A 26,958-nucleotide genomic window follows, 5' to 3' on the forward strand; every position below is an offset into this window, starting at 1 on the left:
AACAACAACAACAACAACAACAACAATAGGATGCTAGACCAAGTGTCCCTTTTTCAGACATACCAGATACTTAATTATAGCAACATGACTTATCAGTTGATCTCTTCTTCTCTTATTCAATCTGCCCCCCTCATTTCCTTTTTCTTCTTCTTTTTTCCCTGACTGGGAGGGGGGGAAAAGAAAACCCTTATAACACATCTATAATCAAGTAAAACTAATTTCCTTTTGGTCATGTCCAAATATATATACATACATACATATATATATATATATATCTTATTCTGCATTGAGTTAATCATCTTTCTGACAAGAGGTGAGAAGTATACTTTATAATCTGGAGTAACTGTGGGTAAAGCGTTCTTAAGTTGTTGTTTTTTTTAACTTCTTTTAAGTTTTTTGTCTTTACAAGGCATTCATTCTCATATAAATAGTTCTGTTCATTTCCTTCTTTATCAGTTGATATAATTCTTTTCATGTTTCTCTGAAATTGTCTCTTTCATCATCATTTCTAATTGCATAGTAGTATTATATTCAACTGTCATATATTTTTCAGCCATCCCCCAATTAATAGGTATCCCCTCAATTTCTTGGCCTTTGTGACCACACACACAAAAAAAGAGCTTCCATAAATACTTTTGCCCATATGTTTCCTTTTCTTTTCTCCAAGATGCACTTCAAAGCACTGTTTTCTTATGGAGGAAGCATTGCTCCCAGATCCAGCACTTCATAGGTTGATATCTGCTACCCCTTCCTAACCCATTCAAATATGACAAATTGCATTGTGACATAAATTAAGTACATGTGTGCTCAGAGTTCACTGTATAGTGGAGTGAGGCACAGTCAGATAACATTAATCAGGAAAACCTTTCTTGAAAAAATTACACTTTCTGACCTAGAAAAAAATATGCTTGGCTTTTAAAATGGTTTAGATGGTTTCCCTGGTTACCTAAGAGTAATCACTGGAACAGAGGCTCATTTACATATCCCTGTCCCTTCTTAGGAGGCCTGGGCTCCAGGTAGTATCACTATCTTAGCTAGACTTGGAGGTGAATGGTGTAGTTGTTGTTTGACCATAGTTGAATCACTTTGATTCTCCAAGTTTCTCTTTCCTTAACTACAAAGTACTGATAAGAGATTACTTTAGAGTAGTGGTTGACAACATTTTTTTCCCCTGAATCCCTTTCAACAACCATAAGATATGTTGGGAACCCCCAGGATACTTTACTTGTGATATTCTTTTAGATTTATTTATCAAGTGCCTAAAGTTACTATTGACAACTTTTGCCCCTACACCAAAAATTTAAATTTATATTATATAATTATAAAATATGACATTTATAATAATAAAAATGTTATCAAATCATAATTTTAAAATTATTTTGACTATATTACATAGGGCATTCTAGAAGAAGTAATCCAGCAAGTCTTCCGAATTTGGCAGTTAATTACTGTTTAAGATACCATTAAAGAATTTTTAGTATAAATTCCTTGGATCATCATCATCATGAATCCCCAAGGGATTTGTGGACCATTAAATGGAAACCTCTGCTTTATAGGATCATAAATAAAGGCCATCTAATTCAACCCCCTCAGTTTTACAAATGAATCATTTGAGATTCAAGGGAACTAAGTGGCTTGTTGAACCTAAATCCTAAATCGTCTGATTCTAGGGCCACTGGATAAAAAAAAAAAAAAATTAAAAAAAAAACACTTTGAAAACTTTAAAGTACCATTTAAATATGAACTATTATTAAGATTTTGTTTATTATTTTAAATGGTTTGTGTACAGCACTTATACCACTTTCATCTTCCTACATCAGGCCATTCGTGTTCCCTTGGTACTGAAAATAAGGCTGTTGTGGAGGAAAAAAGGTTGAATTGTCCATGATAGGAAATGTATTTCCATACCTTTTTATTTGTGAAGATAACCACTCTCCATTGCCCTCTTTTCTCTTGTCCCTCATTATTCACTGTTTTTCTCCTCTCCTCTTTAAAGACATTCTGGTTTGGGGGGTAGGGTAAGGTGTAGAGTACCACACTTTGAATAAAGAAGACTCATCTTTCTGATTTCAAATCCAGGCTTCAGACACTAGCTGTGTGATCCAAGGCAAGCCATTTAACCCCATTTGTATCAGTTTCCTTATCTGTAAAATGAACTAGAGAAAGAAATGGCAAACCATTCCAGGATCTTTGTCAAGAAAACCCCAAATGAAGTTACAGAGTAGGACACAATTGAAAAACAACTGAATAGTGACAAAAGATGTTTTTTTTTTTGTACATTAGCTTTAAAGGATAAATTAAATTCAGAGTACAGGGGTAATGGTACAGGGGAATCAAGGAAGGAGGTAAAGGACAAATTTCACTATCAGCTAAGTCTTCTCCCCAAGTGAGCAGACTCTGGACTTCTCTGTGGCTTGGTCACAGTAGCCCACTCTCTCTTCCCCCTGCAATCTCCTATCAAATATTTCTAAACTAATATCACAGGGAAGTAACAGGGTCAATGGATTCAGGCAGGATCAGGGAAGGGACCCTGCTTCCTTCAAGCCTGCTCCCCCAGGAGTTCGGACTCTCTGGCCAAATGGGAGAATTGCTGTTCAATGTCTTCTTTGTTGGTAATTGTGATCTCCCAATTGTCACATATAAAAGTACAGAGAAACCCAATTCACTCAGGATCCACCCCACCATCCAAACCTCCCAACCAAAGAACCAACCCCCAGCTCCTTGTCCCATCAGGAGAGAAGTGACAGTTGAGGACCTTCAGAATTCTCCTCCAAACTCCTCTTGCTGCTGGCTCCTCCCAAACGGAATTCTCTCAGAGTTCCATGGGGTTGGCTTCCAGTCCCCTTCCAAGATGAGTGCTTAGTTATCCTTGATTTACCCCAAATCCACACTCTTACATCTGAGAAAATATCTGAGTTAACTAGGAATTTGCAACAAGTTAGTAGGTCTTTCAGTCATACTACATTTGAATAGATGCACAGTAGATGGAGTGCTGAACTTGGAGTCAGGAAGATCTGAGTTAAAATCCTTCATAAGATACTTAGCAACTCTGTGACTTTGGGCAAGTTACTTAACTTTTCTGTGCCTCAGTTTCTCTGTCTGTTAAAAAGATGTAAACTTATTATGTGTAAATTTCTTGCAGGTAACCATTGTTTTCATTCTTTTGTTTCCTTAGCACCTAGTATAATATCTTTACACATTAGGTACTTAATAAAAGCTTGTTGATTGATTGAAAACATAGCCAGTATTTATATTATATGGTTTTATTCTGTTGTAGAGCTGGGTTTCTTAGTTTTTAATTTTTTTTCTCATGGCAAATTACATTATTTTTTATCATGAGGAATCCTGACACTCAATGGCAGAGGTAAGAAATTCATACCTGTACATATATAAGTGTAAGTTCTATACAGTTTAAAGCATACCCTGTAAGAACCACTGTCTTCAACCCAAAATATTTACCTACAGGAAAAAGTCTCTTATTTTATAAGGGTATTTCATGGAAAATGAGATTCTAATTTCAGAAGTGTACTCTAAAACAAATTTTCCATGAACCTCTCCTATAATATGGAATACTTCCATAACTAATGACAGTGATGTCTTCTGCTATCCATTGTTTCATATCATGAGTTTTCCAAATAACTGTCAAATTCAGATTTCTCTGTTTTATTTAGGAGAGCACAAGCTTCATTTCATTCCTGCATTGATTGGCCCTTTCTTAGAAGTAACCTTGATACCTCAGCCAGACCTACGGAATGTAATGATTCCTATTTTCCATGATATGATGGACTGGGAGCAAAGGCGTAGTGGCAACTTTAAGCAGGTAAGCACAAACTTCTCCCCATGCATAGGGAAAATGTCAGTGAAATAGATTTTAGAGGTCAGAGAGTTCTTTATAATTTTTGTGAGGTCTTTGAGCCATTGATTCCCCAGGGTCAGCCACTGTAGCTGAAACTTAATAAATATTTGCTCAATTAAATTGAATTAATTCTATTTTGGTGGAAAGGGTACTTGACTTAATGAGGAATGAGAAGACCTGAATTCTTGGCCAAGTCCTTTCTTGATATGTAATGGGAAAGAGGGGAAGAAGAATATTATATAAAGAATCAAAAGAAATTTCTTGTAGACCTGGCACTGCCATTAGCCATTACTGTTCAACCTCTGGGGACTTCAGTTCTCTTATCTATAAAATGAAGAAGTTGGACTAGATCTTTACTTAAGGTCTTCTAAAATCTATAAATGATTGATTCTAATATCCATCAAATCCTCCATAATCTGTTGCCAAGGCTTGTTGTTTTCACCTTTGCAACGTCTCTCAAATATGTCCTCTTCTCCTTTAAAGCTGCCACCGTTCTAGAGCAGACCTTCATCACCTCCTACTTGAATTATTATAGTAGACTGCTGATGAATCTGCTCACCTCAAGTCTCTTCCCCACTCCAATGCATCTCCATTTAACCACTAATATGATTTTTCTAAAGTGCAGGTCTGATCACTTACTCTTCCTATTCAACAAACTCTAGTGGCTTCCTGTCGCTTCAGGACCTAATACAAAATGCTCTGTTGGCATTCAAAATCCTTCATAACCTAGCTTCTTCCTAATGTTCCAATCTTCTTATACCTTGCCACCTAAATCATAACCTTCAATCTACTGGCATTTGCCTCCTGGCTGTTCCACAAACAAGATATAACATCTCTCTCTAACCGACATTCTCTCTAGCTATCTCCTATGCCTAGAATGTTCTCCTTCCTCTGCTCTGACTACTGACTTCCCTAGCTTCCTTTAGGTCCCAATGAATATTGTAGCTTCTATGGGAAGTCTTCTCTAGCCCCTCTTAATTCTGGTGCATTGCCTTTGTTAATTATTTTCCATTTATCCTATATATAGTTAGCTTTGTATATATTTGTTTGGGTGTTAGCTCCCCAGATAGACTGTAAACTCCTTGAAGGCAGGGACTGTCTTTTGCCTATTTGTATTCTCAGTGCTTAGCTCAGTGCTTGGTATATTGTAGGCACTTAATAAATGTTTCTTAATTGATTGATTCATCATGAGACTTTCTATGAATACTTTATCTCTTTGGGAAGACCTCAGTTTCCTTCCTGGTAAAATGAGTTGGCTGTTCTAGATGATCTCTAAGATCTTTTTTAGTTCCAGCAAGCCTGTAATTCTAGATCTTAAAACCAGCAGTATCTTTGCTTGGTCAGAGATAGTTTCCAGTTGAGGGAACCCTGGATTTAGTGGGTTTTGAGAATTATTTAAATCCTCTGAGCACTTGATGTTGTATTTGTAGAAGGGTTCAGTTTTGTTCATTTCTTACATAGAGTGACCCTATTTTACATACAAAAAAATTAAGACTCTTAGGGGTTAAAGGACTTGCCAAGAGTCACTCAACTAGCACTTTGCAAAGTAGAACTGGCAAAGGAATAAAGGCCAAGTAGAAAATTATGTTGGAGAAAGCACATTTTCTGGTGTATTTTTTATTGATTGAACTTCACTTCAAACAAGAAATTTTGATTTCTTCTATAATAAGGTCAAGTACTTGACAACATAGTCTCTTCTGCTTCAGGGAGATAGAATTCATTTTCTTTCCTTTTTCCTGTGTCTGACAGATGAGGTTATGGTTTGTTCCTCCTCATATACAAAGTCCTGAGAGGAGAATTAAAACTCTTAAAAAATACAAGTTGTTGTCGTTGTTGTTATTTTTATCAACCTTCCAGAAAAAAGTACTTTTTTTTCTATCCTCTTTTATTATTGATTTGAAATTGTTCTCTCTCTCCCATTTATCCAAAGGCAGGTCATATTTTGAATTTAAGCTAAAAATGGTAGAGCCCCATCTTCCCAATGAGATCAAGTCACAAAAAGAAAGGTCTCATTTGTGCAAAAAGAATCATCACAATACTTAGAGTAGTGAAGAACTAGAAAGAAGTGGATTCCTGTCATTTTGGAAATAGCCAAACAAATGGTGGTATATGAATATGATAGAGTATTTGCCATTTTTGCATGGCACATTTTGGGAAATTCGGAGAAACATGAAAAGATTTGTTTAAACTAGCATAAAATTATATGAAACAAGTACCTGGCAGCTAGGTAATGTAGAGGACAAACTACTGACCTACAGTTAAGAAGACCTGAATTCAAATCCAACCACAGACACATATTAGCTGTATGATGTTAGGTCAATCATGTAACTTTGGTCTGCCTTAGTTTTCTCAACTGTAAAATAAGGATAATAATGGCATCTACCTGACAGGATTGTTATGAGGATAAATTTAATGCTTTAACAACCTTCAAGAACTCATTGTTATAATTATTATTACCAATTAAAACTGGAAGTTCAATATAGAAAAAGATCCCAATAATATCAATGGAAAGAATACTTTAAAAAAAAAACTGAATTCTAGGGAACCGTGAAAACCAATATTGTTTGGTGTTGAAGAACAGAGGATGGAATTTACCTTTCTCCTCTCAGTAGAGAAGGTGGGGAGAGGAGAGCAGGGGTCAGTGGGAATCAAATGTGACATACATCAACAGAGGCAGCCACTGAATTAGGGTCCAAATTCTGGTGTGAGACAGAGAAAGAAAACAGAATTTATTCAGAAAGGAATGTGATGTTAAAAACAAAAGGCATTAATAGAACTTTTTTTTAAATGCATGAGCCCAAACTGGTGTTGAGAAAGTTGATCCTTTTTACTTGAGATTTTTGTTTTGATGGAGGGTGGGCTTTTTAAAAAAATGAGTTATGACTTGCTATTCATCACAGCCCCTCAGTGAGAATTCAGGCAACAGAGCTGGGCTACTGGCTTTTTTTGTTTGAATCCATAAATAGCTGCCTTAGCAGCAGCAAATGCTACTCAGCCAGTAGTTTGAAGTCACGTTGCTCCATTTAAATTAGCCCTAAAAAAATTCCAAGAGGACCATCTCTGTTGAATACAGCAAGTAATGTGACCTAACATTAAATGTATAATTTTTTTTTCCTTAAAGAAGAGCATCTTATATGGTTGTTTTGCTTGCAAAAAATACGTATCCATCTTTCAGTTTGTCTAGCAGCTCTATTTCTGGAAGAGAAGAGAGGGGGCACGCGTGCCTAATGTTGGGCTGTGTTTCAGGTGGAGGCCAAACTGATTGACAAATTGGATAGCTTGATGTCCGAAGGCAAAGGTGATGAAACTTACCGTGAGCTCTTCAACAGCATGTGAGTAATAAATCGATCTCATCTTTATTTCATTCAGTGGGTTTTGGTGCAAAAGATAGGTGACTCAGCCTCACGGTGGACCAGAACTACACTGAACAGCTCTGGTCTCCCTCCCAGGAGTGCTTTCTCTTATTGAAGCGTGAAATAAAGGATAATTGGCTAACTTAGGCAAATGGCTCTTATTATGTTGGTGATTAGACTCATCTTTTTATTTTCATCTGTGATTGGGACAGGTTGCATGTGTTACATAACAAAATTCTCTCTTTTCATTCCTAATGATTTCAAAATCAGAAAACGGGGTGATGATTTTGAGGGGAGACGATAGGGGGAAGGGAAAGGAAGGGAATCATTAAGTCAGTGTGGGGTGCTTTTCAGTCAAAGCAAGGTATAAGAGTTGGTTAGCTCTTCTGTCCTTAAAAATTAAGCACTTGTTGATTCCACTCTACAAATATCTCACTGGAACGGATCACTCAGGGATTATGAATTGCTTGTGAAGATTTTTAGATTAACATTCCATAGGCACATTTTAATGAAGTCCAAATTCTTTGTTTTGTACAAAGGCTAGAAAGGAATAATAGACCCTGCTCCGCAGAGCCTCCAAAGGAACTTTGAGGTTGTCCACACAAGTAGAATCAGTTTCTAGTCACAGATACGGAATTATCAATTGATCTTTTACAGCGTTTGAAGTAGTCATTGTTTGAAAGGGTCAAAGTAGATATGTGAGAATGATTTAATGCTTTAGGAATTTCAGGTTGGCACTTTATTTTCTCACAGTGTTTCTAGGCATGTGCATTAAAGCCTTCATATGCTTACATAGCTACATCTTAAGAAAGATTTAGTCTTGTTTGGAGGAGGTAATTCCCTCATTTGTTGATCATCAAATGTTGGTACTGTTTTCAGAAGTACAAAATCATGCAGTTCTAAAGTTTTAGAGCTAGAGGCAATCCTAATATTTACCCCTAAATACCTAAAAGCCAAGCAAAATTTCCAGAACAAATTAAGAAGAAATCCACTTGTGAGCCTTAATTTGGAGCAAAGATAGGATGTATTAGATAATATTGTGAATGACAGAGCAAGCCAGAATTCAGCTTGCATGTCTAACAATTGTTATTGAAGCATTAAGGAAAGTTAGGCTGAAACAAAACAAGTGGGGGAATAAATGAATTGTCTTGGGGGAATGATAAAAGAAGTTCTTTGTGCAACATTCTGCACAGCACCATGTTCATGTGATTAATGCCATAATTAAACTCAAACTTTTATTAATAACATACCAAGTACTCATTCATCCCAGTTTGCAGGGTATCTGTCTTTTCCTGACAAGAGTTTAGCAAGAATTCTGATTAAAACCTCCTCTAATGTAATAAATTGTTTTCTACAACAGCTCTTATACTTGTTCTTCATTTGTGGCTTGAAAGGGGAACAAAAATGAGAAAGCTTTCAATGAAATGATTCTCTAAAGATTTGTGACTCATTATTTGGAATGAATTCATAAGATTAAATACTTATATATTTCAATAGTGCCTCTGATTTCTTTTATTAAAAAGCCTGATAGCATCTAATTTGGATGGTTCATGCATAAATATGACTTTGAAATAGAGAATGATCCCTGACATTGGGAGGGGAAAAGTCAGCAATTAAAATATTAAGCCCTTTGCCATTATTTTTCTTTTAGGGTACCTGATGCATCATGTTGACATTTTTATCCATTCCTTGCCTTTTTAGCACAAAGGTGGTAACAATATTCTGCTTTCATGCTTTCATAATTAGCATGAGGGACAAGTCAACACTAAAGTGATGATTAAATGTCATTTGTACCTGTGGTCAGGAAAATGAGAAATCTGAACTGAATTTTCAGGAAATGTTCAAGTGTTCTTTTGGCAAGAGCAACCATAATAAACCAGTATGATCGCAGTGAGTCATCACATAAATTAAGAGTTTAGAAAATACATGAAGTCAGGGTGCAGATCCCCAGTTGGCCCTTTTAATTCATGCTTCCTTAGTATTATTTGATATTCATTCAAAAGCAGAAAAGCTATAAGTAACTCAATGCTTCTAGAATATGAAGTTGGAGTTGGATGTAGGTGGAGGGGGAAGCAGAACCTTACATAGCAAGATTGCTTGCCTTCTTAAAATTCAGCAAAATTGGTGAAGGATTGATGTGCTTAAAAAAAAAAAAGAAAAATATTCCAGCAGTTTTATGCCTTTCTTCCAAAGAGTTTAAGGATATTTATGTATATATAGACACACATACACAAACATACATACATACATACATACATACACATGTATATGTATAAAGTACTTCTACAGATCCAATTCTTCAATGTCCATGCAGCATCTCAGGGACATAGGTAGGAAACATCATGCCATTCCAAACTCTGATAGCTGCTCAAACTATATACCATCAATATAAATGGATGTACCCAGTTTAAAGTTTATTAGAACCCTGATCTGTTGACATCTATTCCAATTTGCCACACTGAATTTCAGTTTTCTTCTTCAACATCTTTCTCTAATGCTAAATATAATTGAAGTACTCTTGGTTTTATGAACCCCAATTCATTAGGGATTGTATTAATACTAATGACTTAATGTGGGGCACAGTTTTTGTGGGATATACTTCGTGAGTTCTTCCTGGATAAATTTTGATAATTATAACTAAAATAGCAGTTACCCTCCATTTTTTTTGTGCTCCCACTCTTTTACTAGGGTAGTTTCAATTTAAAGGCTATAACTTACCTTGCTGAAAAGTTTTGTTTAAAAAGTCACCCAGATAGTAATAATTTGATAGTGTCATAACGAACAATAAGTAGAAAAAATAAAATATCTTATAATGGTTTTTGTGATTATTTCAGAGACAAAGAACATTTTTACCAAAGCTAAAGTACTTTCCAAAAGTACTTTTTCAAAATTACTCCATATTTCAGTTAACATTTTTCCTAGATACTCTTTCTATTGCAGACATACCAAGTTAGGACTAAATTTTCAGTGTTATTGAACTATTTTGAATGTCATTTTCCTAAGTTTTTTGCTCCTTGTGATAAAAGCTTCTATAAATAAGCACGAGCAAAAAATACCACTATAGAAATTACCAGACAGTTCTAGTTCTCAATGACAAAAATGTCATAAAATATTGGGGAAAGTAGAACAGTAATTTTTTTTCTAAATTTAAAAATTCTTAGCTACCATAATGAGGCAAAAAAATGCCAAGTAAACATAAGAGTTGCACATTTTGACCCTTTTTGATAATCCTTGTCCCAAACCTTGTGGCATAGCACCAAAATTATGAAGTTATTCTATGATTTAAATGTTTTCTATGTTCCCCAATACCCCCAAGCATTATAAAGCAGGTCCCAGTGTAGCAGCATCAAGTAGTAATGCTATTTCATATGGATATAGATATTAGCAGTTCCTGGGAATAAGATAAGAATGGCCAATTTCTCATCTTTCAACCTAAAAGGCTTCCCTTTCCAACCTACTTTCTATAAAGAGAGAATCAGTTATTTTTCATGTTTAACTCTTCATAACTACATTTAGGGCTTTCTTGGCAGAGACTTTGGAGTGGTTTGCCATTTCCTTTCCCAGCTCATTTGATAGATGAGGAAACTGATGCAAACAGAACTAAATGACTTATCCAAGGTCACACAGCTAATAAGTGTCTGAGGCAGGATTTGAACTCATGAAGATGAGTCTTCCTGACTGCAGGCCCTGTGCCCTATCTATTTTGCCACCTAACTCCTTATGGAAGAGGTTATTATAACCGAACTTCTCTATAGTGAGAAGAGATCCCATAGAACTTAAGAGTGACAGGACCTGAGTTTGAATCCCAGCTTTGCCACTTATTAGCTATGTGACTTTGGGCAAATCATTTAACCCCTTCCAGCTTTAATTTCCTCATCTGTAAAGTGAGAAAGTTAAGCTAGATAACCAATAAGGTCCCTTCCATTTTAGATCTCTAATCTTGTAACCTGAGACTCAGATCCTTATCTGAACTCCAACACTGAATCTTGAGTTACTTATGAAAATATGTTCTACCAAGTTTCTCACTTTTTGGGGCCATGGTGTGTTACCTAACCTCCTTACTTGCTGCACCAGAGAGCTGCGGAGAATAATGAGATTCATATCTCTAAAACAGAAGCTTTCATGTATTTTTAGAACTCATTACTTGCCTTGAATTCTTTGTTTTTGAAACCATCAAGTGTGTGGTTGCGCATGGCAGTCATTTTACAGGGCTGTTACATCCTCCCAAATTGATTTGGCAGGCAGATCTTGAATTAGTACATAGTTCAATACCATTTTGGCATTTCAGTGTGAACAAGGTGCTGTTCAGGGGTTTCCGAAAGGGAGGACTGTACATTTACATTTCTAAACTGCCAGAATACCCAAAACCAAGAGACCTTCCCCCTTGTATGATCAGTCAGGCTAAGATCCATCCCTACCATATGCTACCTTCCCCTCACTTAGTCTAACAACATTAAGAGAACAAGCACAGGGTGAACTAACAAAGCATATGCGATTAAATACAGAAAGAGAAACAGCCTAGATAACAAGTCCAGCTGACTGAGCAAAGGGATGGTAAATTCGAAGAAATAAAAATAAAAAAAAAAAAAAGAATTTGGGAGTGAACAGAACCACAATCTGGGATCCAGAAATAAAGCTTCATCATTTCTCTTAAAATTCGAGATTTCTTTTATTGATTCTTTTTTTTTAAATGATGCCAAGCAAGTCATATACTTAGCTTTCACTCATAATTAATGTTTCTTCCATATGTTTCTGGTGAAATAAGAAATAGAAGAGAGGGATTGAAGAGGATTTTGGAGTAAAAAAAAAACTTCATTATTAGTTTGGAAGAGGGAAAGCCTCCCTGTATCACTGGCCATGGGCTGTTCCACTTTTTTCTCTGGGAAAAAGTTCCGTTTGGGAGAGCTAAAAGAATTCACTGATTTTATTGTTGAATTTCTGGTGGGTTGGGGACAAAAAAAACCAAAACACAGCTCCTAATTATTATGATTGTTGTTATTTTACGTTTATTTAGTGCCTCAACTCCAAGGTGCTTAAAAATAAGGGGAAAATGTAGGAGGAGAGATGTGGTTCAGTACTTGTCATCAATCTGCTTTAACAACCTACATAGAAAATCCTCTGTGATTAATGACTAAATGAATGAAACTGTTGAGTGAGTGCACAGATAGTACAATATGTATTGAGTGGGCAAATGTTAAGTGAAAGGAAAAAACGCAAAACGTCATACCGTCTGTACAAGGATTTTCCTGTAGCAGTTGCATTGCAGTAAAATTGCCTGGATGAAGATGCATTCTACTGAGAGGTAGGCAAACATTTTTATGTGAATAAAACAATATCCTCCTGAAAAGAAACTTGGAACTACTCCTATATTCCATTTGTACCGTGTCCTTTGATTTTCCAAGATGCAAGCTTCTAACAGTCTAAGGGGAACTTGAAAATATCTTTGAGCTGTGAGATGTCTGTGTGTTTTGAAAATCTTATGCATGTTTTTTTGACTTGATGACTTGGATAATCTGAAAATCAATTTGCTTTGTCAATGCTTCCTGGATTAGAATTCCACTATTTGGTCCATATCCTAGGTAAGACATTGTTTGCAAATTGTGGTACTTGTGAAATGTTGCAGTGGTTGCTAAGGTATTTAAGGTACTGATGAAGTAAAATGGTTGTCATGGTGACTGATAAAAATAAATGTTGAAATTGCCCTGGGTTCTTTTCTTTTTCCAGTCTACTGAAGAAAATTGAACGAGAAACATGGAGGGAGAGTGGCGTATCATTGATTGCCACTGTAACCCGTCTAATGGAGAGGTTATTAGACTACAGGTGAGCTTCTGCACAATGCTTTCCAGAAACTGTGGACCAGGGTTAGGACATCAAATAGTTGGAATAGAATAAAGATTCCACTTGAGTAAACAACAAAGGATTGCCAATCCGAACATGAGACTTTGTGAACTTAGATAACTGGCTCAAAATCAGGACAGTGGGAATTCTTATGTGCCAGTTGTGGGTGAGTCCTAATAAGTGGGAGTCCCTTTCGGAAAAATCTACTAATCAAGCATCTTTCTTGACATAGAGAATTAAGGAAAAGAATTAAAGTGGTCTTTGATGGGACTACGAATGTTCTGTAATGAAATGAATACTATAATACTGTCTCTCCTATCTAAATTATGGGATGAATTATGCCTTTCCCTCTTCTTTCTTCCATTATGTTTTTTTAAAATATTTATTCCTATCAAGATGATGAAGTTTAAATGAAATGTTTTTAGTGTCCTGTTTGTGTAACGATATTCCTCAGTCATATTTACTTCATTCCCTAATTCTCGATTTCTCAAATAATTTAGTTATCTCTTAACCTGGCAATGTAATCCTCAGCAAAAAGTTTTGGTATGGAGCTAATAGGCACACCTGAATGGGTCATATACAATCACAGCATGCTATAATATAACCTGTTTTCCAATGACCGAATGTTTAATTGCATTCCTATCTGCTATGATTGTATCATCATAGCTGGCATCTGTGATTTCATGAAACAAACTGCATTTGTCTGTACTTGAGACTTCTGACTGTTGTGTTTTGTTTTAGGGACTGCATGAAAATGGGAGAAGTGGATGGCAAAAAGATTGGCTGTACAGTTAGCCTATTGGTTTGTATATAATTTTTTTCTATATTTATGATCATAGAAATATTGTTGTTTATATTTTTATCTGAAAAGCATTTTTGTTCAGATGTTTCTCACATGAATTAAAGAGTACCCTTCAAAGGAATTTTGCAGATTACATATTAGATTGTTTTTTTATTTTAAATTTAAAAAATTACATGTTCAGCTATAGCAAAATGTTCCCAATCTAGCTAAAACCAGTAACAAACTCTAGAATAGAATCTAATAATGACATAACAAATTTCTTGAGGAAAATAATTCTCAATATCTAAAAATTGAAGCTCTTTTTAGCATTGCTAGAACACCTGTTGTTCTCATAGGAGATTGCAGTCAATAAGATTTTTTTCACTTCAATATATATAGACTTCCCATGGCCACCCTTTTTTTTCTTTCCTTAGAGCAAGTTAATCCATTTCTGGGAAAGAATAATGAGCCCTCTTTTTTGCTCCTCATTGGCAGTTTTGTATTTAACAGGGTAATTTTCACATTCTTGCTTTTTCACACTTTGCATTCACAAAACAGCCATTGTTGGCTTTCAGATTATAAATATGTCCCAGTTTTTGTTAGTACTTTGTAGATTTCCTAATTGCATCTAGAACTACCATACCATTTCCAAGAGTCCATTTTGAAGGATAATGGAGTATTTGTTATGAAATAATAATAATTATGTAGTCGATTGTGCTTTGAAAATCAAGTTGTTTCAATGCACCAAAACTATAATTTTATCAATAACTTGGGTTGTTTCAGGGATAGGAGTGTATTACCCAATTGCCAGCTAGTTTCCAAGACAAGCTGGGACAGTAATTGCATAGCAAATGCTGTGTAACTGTCTTTTAAATGTATTAGTTGTGTCTTTGCAGATTAGAATAATGGCCACACCTTCAGAGTAAGTTTTTCAAGCATCTGTTTAGTGTGGATTGATAGTATGGACAAGGTGTTATTCACTCCAATTTGAAATGAAGCCAAGGTGTCACTACCAAATGAATTACCAAAGATTTATTTAACATTCCAGATACTGTATTAGGTACTTGAGGATATACATACCAAGAATGAAATAATCCCTGTTTGAAATGAGCTTACATGTTTGACTTTGTGAATATTGTGCTGCCTTTTCTATATCTTCTCATTTTTATCTCCTCCTGGCATCTCCTTGTCTAGTCTGAGTTCTATTACTAGCACTTAGATATTTGCTTGAATTCCATTATGTCCATAATTTTTCCCATTTGCCTTCAACTTTAAATCATATTATGATCCCTCCAGTACCATTTCATTTTACTTCATAGGTTTCACATTCGTTTTTCCTCTCCTTACAATCTCTCTTTTGAAGAAGTCTCATTATTCTTTCCCAGAAGTGTATTCAACTTGCTCTAAGGAAGGCAAAGAAGCAAGGCGGTCATGGGAAGTCTGTACTTGTATTGCCAATATTGGTATTACAAATGATTACTTTTGTACTCCAGGTTTGCATTTCCTCTTCTTAACCCTCATTCAGCCTCATTGTTTTTGGCATCTCCTCAAACACAGATATAGTATACAAACCTGTCTTTGCTCCCATGAATTGTCAACCTATTTATCTACCCCCTACCTCATACTCATGCACCTAGAGACAATAGATAAAGCACTAGACCTAGAGTCAAAAAGACTTTAATTCAAATCCAGCCCCAGATATACCCTACACAAGACATTTAATCACTGACTGCCTCAGTTTCCTCTTTTGTAAAATGAGGTCAATAATCCACTAGTACCTAGGTAGTATTTGTAAAGTCCTTTGCAAACCTCAATGTTCTACCTGAATGTTAGCTAGTATTATTTTGTAAATACATATTAAACCTCTTCATTCGTTGATATTGCCAGATTTTCCACAACAAATTTATGTCATTTTCAAAACTGTCCTGCCTTTCTGTTCTTCCCCCTGCTTTTCCCCCAATTCTATTTCTCTCCTGTATAATCTTCAAAACTCCCCAGAGGCTTCCTTTTTTTTTTTTTCATTATCACTGCTTATCACTACTTCACCCTACCTCATTACTCTCCCCATTAAAAAAATCCAGAAGAAAAAAAGAAATATTTTTTTCAAGTAACATGTATAGTTGGGTAAAAGGAATCCATGATGTTAACCATACAAAAATGTGTGCCTATTTGGAACCTTGAGTCCATTACCTTTCCATCAAGAGGGGGGTAACAGGCTTCATCATTCATCATCAAACAAGAGACGTTTGGTTATTGTACTGATGAAAATTCTTCAGACTTTTAAAAATGTTGGATTTTTTTGTTTTATTGTTGTTATTTAGGATCCTGTTTTCCATGTATACACTTTTTTCCTGGTTCTGTTCATTCCATTCCACATCAATTCAAATCATAGCACCCTAGTTTCTGTGAAGTTATATTATTATTTCTTATGGTGTCACAAAATCCATCTTATTAATGTTTCAAGTCAATAAACATTTATTAAATACTATGTGTCAGACAGTGTACTATATACCAATCAAAATATGCCTAGCAATTACCCAATTAATGCTTACCTGCCTCTGATTCTTTTTCCTTGTCCCCCCTACCCATGCCTCCTGCCCCCACCCCCTCACACACATCCCTTCTAGAATTAGGATATTGATCTTGCTTGCAATAAAAGTGACTCGCCCAGGTCACACAGCTAGTAAGTACCCATCTTCTGCTTGACATAATCTTCCAAATTCCCATTTGTTTCCCTCTTGAATATGATAGATGATACACCAAAATGTGTGTGCAAATTCCACCTTTTTTTCTTTTTTAAGCACTGTTTTATTCATTTTGCCCTCCCTTTTTTCCTCCAAACCCTTACAACAGAACCAATCAGGCCTCATGTCCTCTATTTTTACTCTTATAACTCCCTTAATATTCTTCAAATACATTAAATTCAGAAGAGATACTCCCTCTTCCCCCATTAGAATGTTCACACCACATTGTCAGCTAGGCCTTTCCAGATAAGCAAATAAATTGCCTTTGTAGATTTCTCCTGATTGTTATGCTTGTATTTCATTAGAAATGCTTTAAAATCCCTTCTTCCATTAAAGATCTATTCCTCCCTCTTGCCATCTTATACTCTTATACTTGCCATACTTATACAATTATAGAGTAATTGGTTTTAAGTCTATACCTTTTGTCTTTTGAAATGTTAATTCCAAGATCTCTCATTTAGAGTAGAAGTTTCCAGATTTTATGTGATTTTAACTCTGGGTTCTTTAGAACTTGAATTTCTTTCAGGATACTTGGAGTATTTTAATTTCTTGTCAGGAGAGCTTGGACTTTTGTCTACAATATTATCAGGACTTTCCTTTTTAGGGTTTTTTTTTTAAAGAGATTAATGATGGATTCTTCCTTTCTTCCTTTGCCCTCAGATTCTAATATAGCTGTTTTACATTTCTTGAAATATAGGGTTCAGGCTTTTAAAAAATGGCTTTTAAGAAAGCTTAATGATTTTTAAATTATCTTTTTTTGACCTAGTTTCCAAGTCACTTGTCTTTAATATCAGATATCTCAAGTTTTATTCTCTTTTTTTTTAATTACTTGATTTTGTCCTAATATTTCTTGTTATCTGGTAAAATCACCAATTTGTTTGATCTTTTATATTTTTCAGGCAGTCCATTACTTGGATAAGATTTACCATTTTCCAGTTATTTCTTCCATAACTTTTGTTTAATTTTTTATGTCTTGTTTCCTTTCTTCTAGGTATCTATATAATCTTCATGGAAAATCCATTTTCTTTGAGCCTCTATTTGCAGTTGTTTTGAAGTTCTGTCTCTGTCTCTCTGTCTCTTTCTCTGTCTCTCTCTGTTTCTCTCTGTTTCTCTGTCTGTCTGTCTGTCTGTCTCTTAGTAAGGCATTCTAAATCTATAGTAATTTTTGCATTGGTAGATTTTTTTTTAACCCATACCTTCTGTCTTAAAACCAATACTGGGCATTGTTTACAAGGCAAGCAAATGGTAAGGACTAGGCAATGGGTGTTAAGTGACTTGTCCAGGGTTCCACAGCTAGGAAGTGTCTGAGGCCAGATTTGAGTCCAGGACCTCCTGCATCTAGGCTGGCTCTCAATCCACTGAGCCACCGAGCTACCCCCTTGGGAGGTATTTTTTCTGATTTACTCATGTCTCTAGCCTTAGATCCTGAATAGGATTTACCAAAGTCAAGCTCTACCCTCTGCTGTGCTTTTACAGAGTGATATTCCCTGACTGATCTTTTCTTGAGTTCCCTGGATTCCTGTGTTGGGCCTCAGTGGTCTTTGAAGTTCAGAATACTGGATCTTCAGAGCTTTCTGTGGCATCTTAGGACAGATTATTAGGAGTATTGTAGCCCCTTAATGCCTTGGCTATGAACCCAGGTCCTCCCAATTCCAGATGTAGCACTCTACGCACTATGCTACCAGCTTCCCCCCTCGGCAACATTTTTATTGTTACCTCCTACTCCCTATGGTTTCCAAAGTCTTTCTGACTTTTCTATTATTATCATCTGTTTTACTGATGGAGAAACTGAGGCAAAAGGAGGTTAAGTGACTTGCTAGTAAGACAGTGAATTACTTGATCACACAGCAAATAAAGTGAGGTCCAACTTGAACATGAGGTCTTCCTGACTCCGGGCTTGCTGCTCTATCTACTAACCCCCCTGACTAATCATCTGTAGTGGCTTCCTGACCACACTGAGGATTTAAGGAGATGAAGGAAACAGGAAAGATACACTATTGTTGCCACTGGACAAATCACTCTAAAGGCTAAACTTCTCTGTTGTCTCTGGAAAACTGCTGCTGATTTCTTTACTTGTGATGACACTGGCCCCCTTTCCTGTTACCCATGGGCTTTTATCTGGGTTTTTGTGCACTTCTGGGGTTGTGGAAATAACTTAATGAAGTTTTCTTTAGATTTCTCGATCACTGATCCACTAAGAATTTTATGTTTTTGCTGAAATAGGCATGCAGGAGATGGGCAGCCTGTCTCATGTTTAGACAACCATCTTGGCTAGAAAGAAGCCTTACTTCTGAGTACTAGTTGTGGCAAAGTAGTCTGTCTTTTATAATACTCTGGATTCCCTTGCCCCAGTCTTATTTCATGGTCTACCAATGGCATATGATAGCATTTAATTGGTCAAAGGAACTAAACTCAAATGTGACAAACTTAGTCAAGTTAACCTAAACTTTCTCAGACTCAGTTTACCTATCTGTGAAATGAGGGGGTTTAACTATGAAATGCAAGATCCCTGCCAGACTAAAATCTTTAACCCTAATGTCTCTCTCTGATAAGTATTCTCAGTTCTTATCCCCGGTTCTGATTTTGCCAGACATACACTTTCCCTCATTTGAGCATCCAACATTCATGTCTTCCTCAAAAAACATCCAATTCTGTTTTCTTCATATTCTTTTATAACCAAAATTATTCCCTTTGCTTTTTTTATCTGAAAACTGTCCATTCATATCCCTTGACCATTTGTTGATTTGGGAATGGCTTGATTTTTTTGTAAATTTGACTTAGTTCCTTATGTATTTGGGAAATTAAACATTTGTCAAAGAGTTTTATCAATTTTTTTTCCCAGTTTGTTGCTTTCCTTCTAATTTTGATTGCATTGGTTTTGTTTATACAAAACCTTTTTTAATTTGATATAATCAAAGTCATTCATTTTACATTTTGGGAGGCTCTCTATCTTTTGCTTGGCCTTAAATTCCTTCCTTTCCCACAGATCTGACAGGTATACTATTCTCTGTTCACCTAATTTACTTATAGTTTCCTTCTTTATATTCAAGTCGTTCACTCACTCTGAGTTTATCTTGATATAGTGTGTGAGATGTTGATCTGGACCCAATCTCTCCCATACTGTTTTCCAATTTTCCCAGCAGTTTTTGTCAAATAGTGGGTTTTGTCAAAAAAGCTGGGATTTGGGGGTTTATGATACACAATCTTGCTAAGGTCATTTACTCCTGGTCTATTCCACTGATCCTCCCTTCTGTCTCTTAGCCAGTACCATATTGTTTTGATGACCACTGCTTTATAGTATAATTTAAGATCTGGTACTGCTAAGACACCCTCCACATTTTTTTTTTCATTATTTCCCTTGATACTCTTGATCTTTTTTCCTTCAAGATGAACTTTGTTATGATTTTTTCCTAATTCTATAAAAAGTTTTTTTGGTAGTTTGATAGGTATGGCACTGAATAAGTAGATGGATCTGAGTAGGATTGTCATTTTTATTATGTTAGCTCATCCTACCTATGAGCAATTAATGCTTTTCCAATTATTTAGATACAGTTTTAATTGTGTGTAAAGTGTTTTGTAGTTGTGTTCATATAATTCCTGTATTTATTTTGGCAGATAGATTCATAAATATATTATATTGTCTAGGGTGATTTTAAATGGAGTTTCTCTTTCTAATTCTTATTTCTGGGTTTTGTCGGAAACATATAGGAATGTTGATCCTTTATGCAGGTTTATTTTGTACCCTGCAATTTTACTAAAGTTATTGATTGTTTCTATTAGTTTTTTAGTTGATTTTCTTGGATTCTCTAGGTATACCATTATGTCATCTGCAAAGAGTGATAGTTTAGTCTTCTCATTGCCTACTTTGATCCCTTTGATTTCTTTTTTCTTCTCTAATTGCTATAGCTGGTGTTTCTAGAACAATATTAAAGAGTAGTAGTGATAATGGGCATCCCTGCTTCACTCCCAATAACTGTGACTGATAGGTGCTATTATTATCCCCATTTTACAGAAAAGGAAATTGAAGTAAACTCAAGTGGCTTACCCAAAGTCATACAGCTAACAAGTGCCTGAGGCTAGATTGGAATTCAGGTCTTTCTGATTCCTGGTCCAATATTCTATATCCCCCTCCCCCCCAATCTTGATAGCATCTTCCTACTCTTAAGATAAAAAATAAAATGCAAGCTCTTTTAAAAAATAAAATGTAGGGGCCAGCAAGGTGGCTCAGTAGATTGAGAGCCAGTCCTAGAGATGGGAGGTCTTTGGTTCAAATCTGACCTCAGATACTTCCTAGCTGTGTGACCCTGGGCAAGTCACTTGATCCCCATTGTCTAGCTCTTGTCACTCTTTTGCCTTGGAACCAATATACAGTATTGATTCTAAGATGGAAGGTAAGGGTTTGAAAAAATTAAAATAAAATAAAATTTAAAGCTCTTCACACTAAGTTGTTTCCAACTTAGCTTTCCAAGCTTATTGTACATTATTCTCATCATGTCAGCCAAACTGGCCTACTTTCTAATCCATGTACAGGATGTTTCATCTCTATACCCTGTATTTTTGGGCAGCCTCTCCTCCATACCCAGAATTCACTCCGTCCTCACTTTTGAATGCCTCATTCATGTCCTTTAGGGTTCAAGTCATTTGCTACAAACAGCCTTTGCTGATGATCTCAGGTGACCTATTCTGAGAAATTAGTTTGTATTTGCTTTGTATGTATTTTTCTTTGTCCAGCTTTATGTATATGTTTTTCTTTATTTCCCCCTCCCCACATTCTAATAATAATAGTGCCTTGACAAGTGAGATTGTTTTTATTATGTCTTTGTATCCCCCAAACTTATCCTATTTTCTGGCATGAAGTATTTTATAAATGTTTCTTGATTTGAATACAAATACAGATATTGATTAAGCATATATAATTTTCGCTGGTAATTTCAGACATAATGAAAAGGCAAGCTGATCATATTTTAGAGTGATTATTGTTTTAAGTTAATATAAGAGGATATCTCATTAAAAGGTCTAATAAATCACCCCTAGGCTGACCTTTTAGTTTTACTCCATATGGATGGATCTTGATGTTTTATTAACTGAATTGTGATTTCTATTATAGAGGTACAGTACATAGAAAAGTGGTCCTGGAATCAGGAAGATCTGAGTTCAAATCTAACTGTAGCCATTTACTAACTGTGTGACTCTGGGCAAGTCACTTTCCCCAGTTTGCCTCAGTTTTCTCATCTGTAAAATGAGCTGGAGAAGGAAATGCCAAATTACTCCAGTATCTCTGTCAAGAAAACTCCAAATGAGAATCCCAAAGGGTCAGATTCAACTGAACAGCAACAATAACAGCACAATTACTGTTGTCTAAATCCTTTTGGTCTAATTTGGTTAATCCCTTAGAAGGATAATTTCTGAAGTACTTTTTAAAGAAATTTCCCATTTGGCATATGAAACATGATGAGTTAAAATTCAGCCTTAAGTTAATAACGTGCATAATTTTTGACATGACTAACACTAGAAAATATAATTATTGTTTTGTTCTATGTGTCACCAGCATGTTTGCCAGACACATGCAAAAGATGCCTGTCTACTGACAGTAATAATAAAATGTTTTCAAAAGGAACATTTTTCCTTCACAAGGAAAAGGCTTATTTTGTTCTCAAAGAGAGTTTCTTCTTATAAGCAAGCTATTAGAGCAAATCATCCTTTGATAATTCCAAAAACCCTGCTGCGGTGCTGTTAGACACTGTGTTTATGGTACAACAATTCTAGATAATTAAAATGATTTTTGGTTAATTTAAGAGATGAGGGCTATGAATAGCACTGTTTACTTAATTTTTTTTTAATGTGGGAATCCACAGGAAACAAAAGATAGGAAGGAAAAATGAAGTTTCTTAGGTGTGGTCAGGTTGGAACATGTGCATTCTCTGGTCTCTTTGTCATATTTCTAGCATACCATAAGGAGATTGGTTCCCAGATAAGGAAGGGGACGTTTTTAGATAAGTGGAGAGAAAATAAATTGAAATCATTGGCTAAAGTTTGCTTTAAATTCCCTCTAGTCTTGGCAAAGATAGACATCACATACCTGGGGGAAGTGATTGACATTTATGATGCCTCCATGGTCATCTGACCCAGCCATGGTGGCACATTGGAGCCTAGTCTAGTTGCATTTTAGCCCCAGGTCTGCTAAGAATTGACTGAGGCACTTAACTTTAGCACTGTAGCCCTTAGTCTCCTAATTTCAAAGTGAGAAAGTAGGACTAGATAAGAGACTTTTTTTTTTAAACCTTTATCTTCCATCTTAGAATCAATTCTGTGTATTGGCTCCAAGGCAAAAGACTGGTAAGGGCTGGGCAATGGAGGTTACATGACTTGCCCAGGGTCATATAGCTGGGACTTGTCTGAGGTCAGATTTGAACCCTGGACCTCCCATCTCTAAGCCTGGCTATCCGTCCACTGAACCACCCATTGCCTCCAAGATAAAAGATTCTTAATCTTTATTTTTTGTGGTATAGACTCTTTTGACAATCTGATGAGTCTTATGTTTTCCTTCCTGGAATGCTGTTTATTGCTTACTCTTATAATTGAATGAAAATGAATATAAAGATACAGGGGATTTGGGTTTGGGTTTTAATTTTTTTTTCATCTGAGTTCAAGGACCCACAAAAAAAATGAATAAGTAAAATAAAATAAATAATTGAAAATCTCTCCACAGACTCCTTTGATCTCTGTGGACCTAATGGTATTTGGTCCCTATTAGGATTTTAGCCCCTTGCAAGTAGTAGTTGTTTTATTCTTGTACTTTCAAATACAGGATAATGGATTTAAGTTCTCTTGCAGCTCTGATATTGGTTTGCTTTTTGTTTCTACTTAGGACATTTTCTTTGGCCCAGGATGGCACAATTAGTGGTACTTGCCGTCTAGCCTTGGTCCGCAGTCTGTCTCTGACGCTCCTCTTCCTCATCCCATCTCCTTGCTTTCCTCACCCCACCACAAAAAAACATCTAGATAAAGAAAAGGTGTTTAAGTGTCCTTGAGTGTCAGCTAGGGAGTTTCATGATGATCTGCTCATTAAACGTGGGATTTAAAGCATGGTGCTCCTATTAGAATGTCTTCGGTTTTTTTTTAGGCTCGTTAGATATGCTCATGGGCAGCTAGCTGGTGAGGCATGGATAGAGTGCTGGGCTTAGAGTCAGGGAGACTCATCTTCCTGAGTTCAAATCTGGCCTCAGATTGTGTGATCTGGGCAGTTCACTATATCCCTGTTGGACTCAGTTTCCTCTTCTGTCCAACTCATTATAAGATTTTCCAGAGCAATCATATCATAACTGTTGGTGTATTGCTTTCTCTATCCTACAAGAGAAATAGAGTTGATATAAATATGTGTATGTGCACATACTTATCCATTTGTCATCTGTGTATCCATCCATCCATCCTTTTGAGCACTCACCTATGCATGCACATACACCTCCCCCAATTTATCCGATGCATTATTTCATTGTTAAGAGAAACTCTCCCTCCTGGTGGGCATCTGTAAAAGACCATAATTTAGTCTTAGAGAGTTGCTTATAGCTCTGGAAATAGAATACTTTCTTAAAAGAATGTTTAGCTAAAGCAAATTGAATGAACTTCTCTTAAATGTCCCACTACTAAATCCTGATGTGAGGGGGACCCTGAGTCATAAGAGACTCTAACAGTAAAGCCCAAGTTCTAATATCCCTGTTAAGCTCAGAAAACTTCCTGGATACCTTTTAGAGTCTAAGCTATATCTTTCATCAGAGGACCAAACTAGCAAAGTTAAAAAAAAACAAACAAACTATATTTTCCACCTTGTAATGAATTTTGGGACCGGAGCAGCCCTGAAAGGCAGTCTGTTAAATTGTAGAGACCTGGCGACCTGCCTGGCAAATGAATTTTTAGAATACCTTAGAATCCAACAGTGGTATTGTATGAAACAAATGTAGTGTCCCCAAAATCTTACTGCACTGTAAAGTATGAAAGCATAAGGAGGAAACAGAGATGATGAAACGTCTTTTCTTCCATGCTTCTCCCTTCACTTTCTATTTTTTTCACTTAGATTCTATAAGAAAATCTAGGCTTCATGATGGGCGTGATTTTAAGCCATTAGGATATATAGATGATAAACAAATTATCATTTCAAAGGAAAACCAGATTGGGACCTACAAGACTTTCACACACACACACACACACATACACACACGAGGGTAGTAATAAGAGCCTTGAAAAGTGTGTGGGGGGAGTCGCATCTGAGTAAAAGTACTATGGCTAAGTAAATGTATGTATGTGGTGGGATGAAAAAGGAGGAGTGGCAAGGCAAAATGACTTTCTTTTTTCTCCTTTTTCCTCCACCAAATGATTAGAGCTAGAAGGAGCTTTAAAAAACATTAGGTTCAACTCCTCCTTTTGCTAGATGGAAATGGAACCCTTAGAAATTCAGTAACTTGTGCCATCTGGCTGCTGCCATTCCAGACACTGCTAATGAAGTGGGCCTATCTGAGGACAAGATGAAACTAAAGTGAAAAGAGTTTAAGAGGAGAGGGAAAAGGAAAGGGGGTTAATGGTATCAGACAAAAGCAGGCAATAAGGAAAGAAGAGGGAAATTTCATGCAGTAATAGCAGTTACCTTGTTTCTGAACTTTTAATTTCCTCATATTTAAAACTATTGGGGATATGGAATAGTTCAGAGAGATTTGTAAACTTAAACGAAGTTTCATATCTGTTTCAAATTAAAAAATTATTATCCTAACTGGGAGAGAAGAGGAGATTCTATGACCATCTCAAGCCATCTAAGTTAGGTGGTCATTTTCATATAAAAAAGGTACTTGTAAGTCAAGCACTGTGTGTATGATATTTTTAGATAATTTGAAATAGAGCTTTTAGTAAATAATGAAAAGACTGCAGGACCAATTGCATTTTAAACATTCTTTTTATTAAATTATTTATAACTTAATATTGAACCATATAACTAATTAAAATTTACTAACTTTTTACAATTAATTCTAACATATGAAAAATATAACTTTACATTCACTCCTTTCTGTCATGAGTCTTTATTCATTCTCCTTTACATTTATTTTTTATCAGAACAATGTATATTTTTAACCAAATAAAATATTTGTTTTATGAATCAAATCCCTGTTGATTCATATAGAGAGCAAGTGTTTTAAACATAAAAACCAAAAATACTTAGCATCTGCCTTTAGTAACCTAGCGTAGGAGCTTACTCATCATAAGAAAGGTCTCTTCCATCTGTCCTCTACCACATGGTTTTTCATAAAACACAACAGGTTCACATTTTGTCTATTAATGCCATTTTTAAATTTCTTAGCTTTTAATAAATAAATATGAAATTTAAAGATACAATTGCCAATTGCATGTATACATTAGAAAATAAATTACAAAGTCTATACATTCATATATTTATATGTATGTGTGTATATATGTATATATGTATTTGTTAAATTCTCTTCATAAAATGTTGCTTAGTCAAATCTAGCTCCTCATGATCCTGTGGATCATACTATCTTTGGGACTTTCTTGGCAAAGATATTGGAATGCTTTGTCATTTCCTTCTCCAATAAAATATATAGCATTTAATAAACCATTTTGGTGTGGAGATGATGGTCCTCTGGAATTCTGGGTGAGGCTGACCCTGTATTTTGCAGGGATTCCATGCTGCCATCATCTATACATTACACTAGCAACCAATAACCATTATGTTAAATCTTGGTTATTTCCAACCTTTAAGTCAACAAGCATTTATTAAGAGTTTACTGTGTGCCAAATCTTGTGTTAAACTTTAGGGAAAGAAAGAAATGAAAAGACATGACTCTTTTCCTCAAGGAACTCACATTCTAATGTGGAAGACAATATGCAAGCTACATACATACAAGGGATATACTGAGTAGAAGGGAAGTCATCTCAGAGGGAAAGGATGAGTATTGGGAGAGGATTCTGGGAAAAGGCTCTTAAAGAAAGTAGGATCTAAGCTAAGTCTTGAAGGAAGCCAGAGAACCCTGCAGGTGCAGGTGAGGTACCAGAGTATTTCAGGCATAATCGACAGCTTGAAAGCCAAGGATTCTGGAGATGTCGTCTTCACTCAATGTTGAATTGTTCATTGATAATTAAATATGCAGCATGGCTTAGTGGATAGAGGGCCAGCCTTGAAGTCAGAAAAGCTTGGTTTTAAATCCTGCCTCTAGTAAATTGGCAGGTTACTTAACCCCTGTAAATGCCCCAGTTAACTATGCTTATAATTTATAGATAAGTTGAAAATTTACATTAATGCAAGAAATTTTCATACTGAGAATTCACCACTGATAAAATCATAGGTCTAAATTACCTCCTGTACCTAGTAAAATAGAACAAAAT

General features: G+C 35.8%; 1 protein-coding gene across 1 annotated transcript in view; it reads left to right on the forward strand.

The window, feature by feature from the left end:
- Nucleotides 1-26,958, forward strand: part of DOCK4 (dedicator of cytokinesis 4) — a 541,177-nt gene that overhangs the window by 464,144 nt on the left and 50,075 nt on the right. Inside the window, exons 31-35 of the mRNA XM_044677327.1 lie at nt 3,672-3,820; nt 7,103-7,188; nt 12,762-12,788; nt 12,934-13,029; nt 13,789-13,849. Coding sequence (XP_044533262.1) covers nt 3,672-3,820; nt 7,103-7,188; nt 12,762-12,788; nt 12,934-13,029; nt 13,789-13,849 — 419 coding nt within the window. The remainder of the gene's footprint in view (nt 1-3,671; nt 3,821-7,102; nt 7,189-12,761; nt 12,789-12,933; nt 13,030-13,788; nt 13,850-26,958) is intronic.

The sequence above is a fragment of the Gracilinanus agilis genome, chromosome 5 (genome assembly GCF_016433145.1).
Source record: "Gracilinanus agilis isolate LMUSP501 chromosome 5, AgileGrace, whole genome shotgun sequence".
NCBI lineage: Eukaryota > Metazoa > Chordata > Mammalia > Didelphimorphia > Didelphidae > Gracilinanus > Gracilinanus agilis.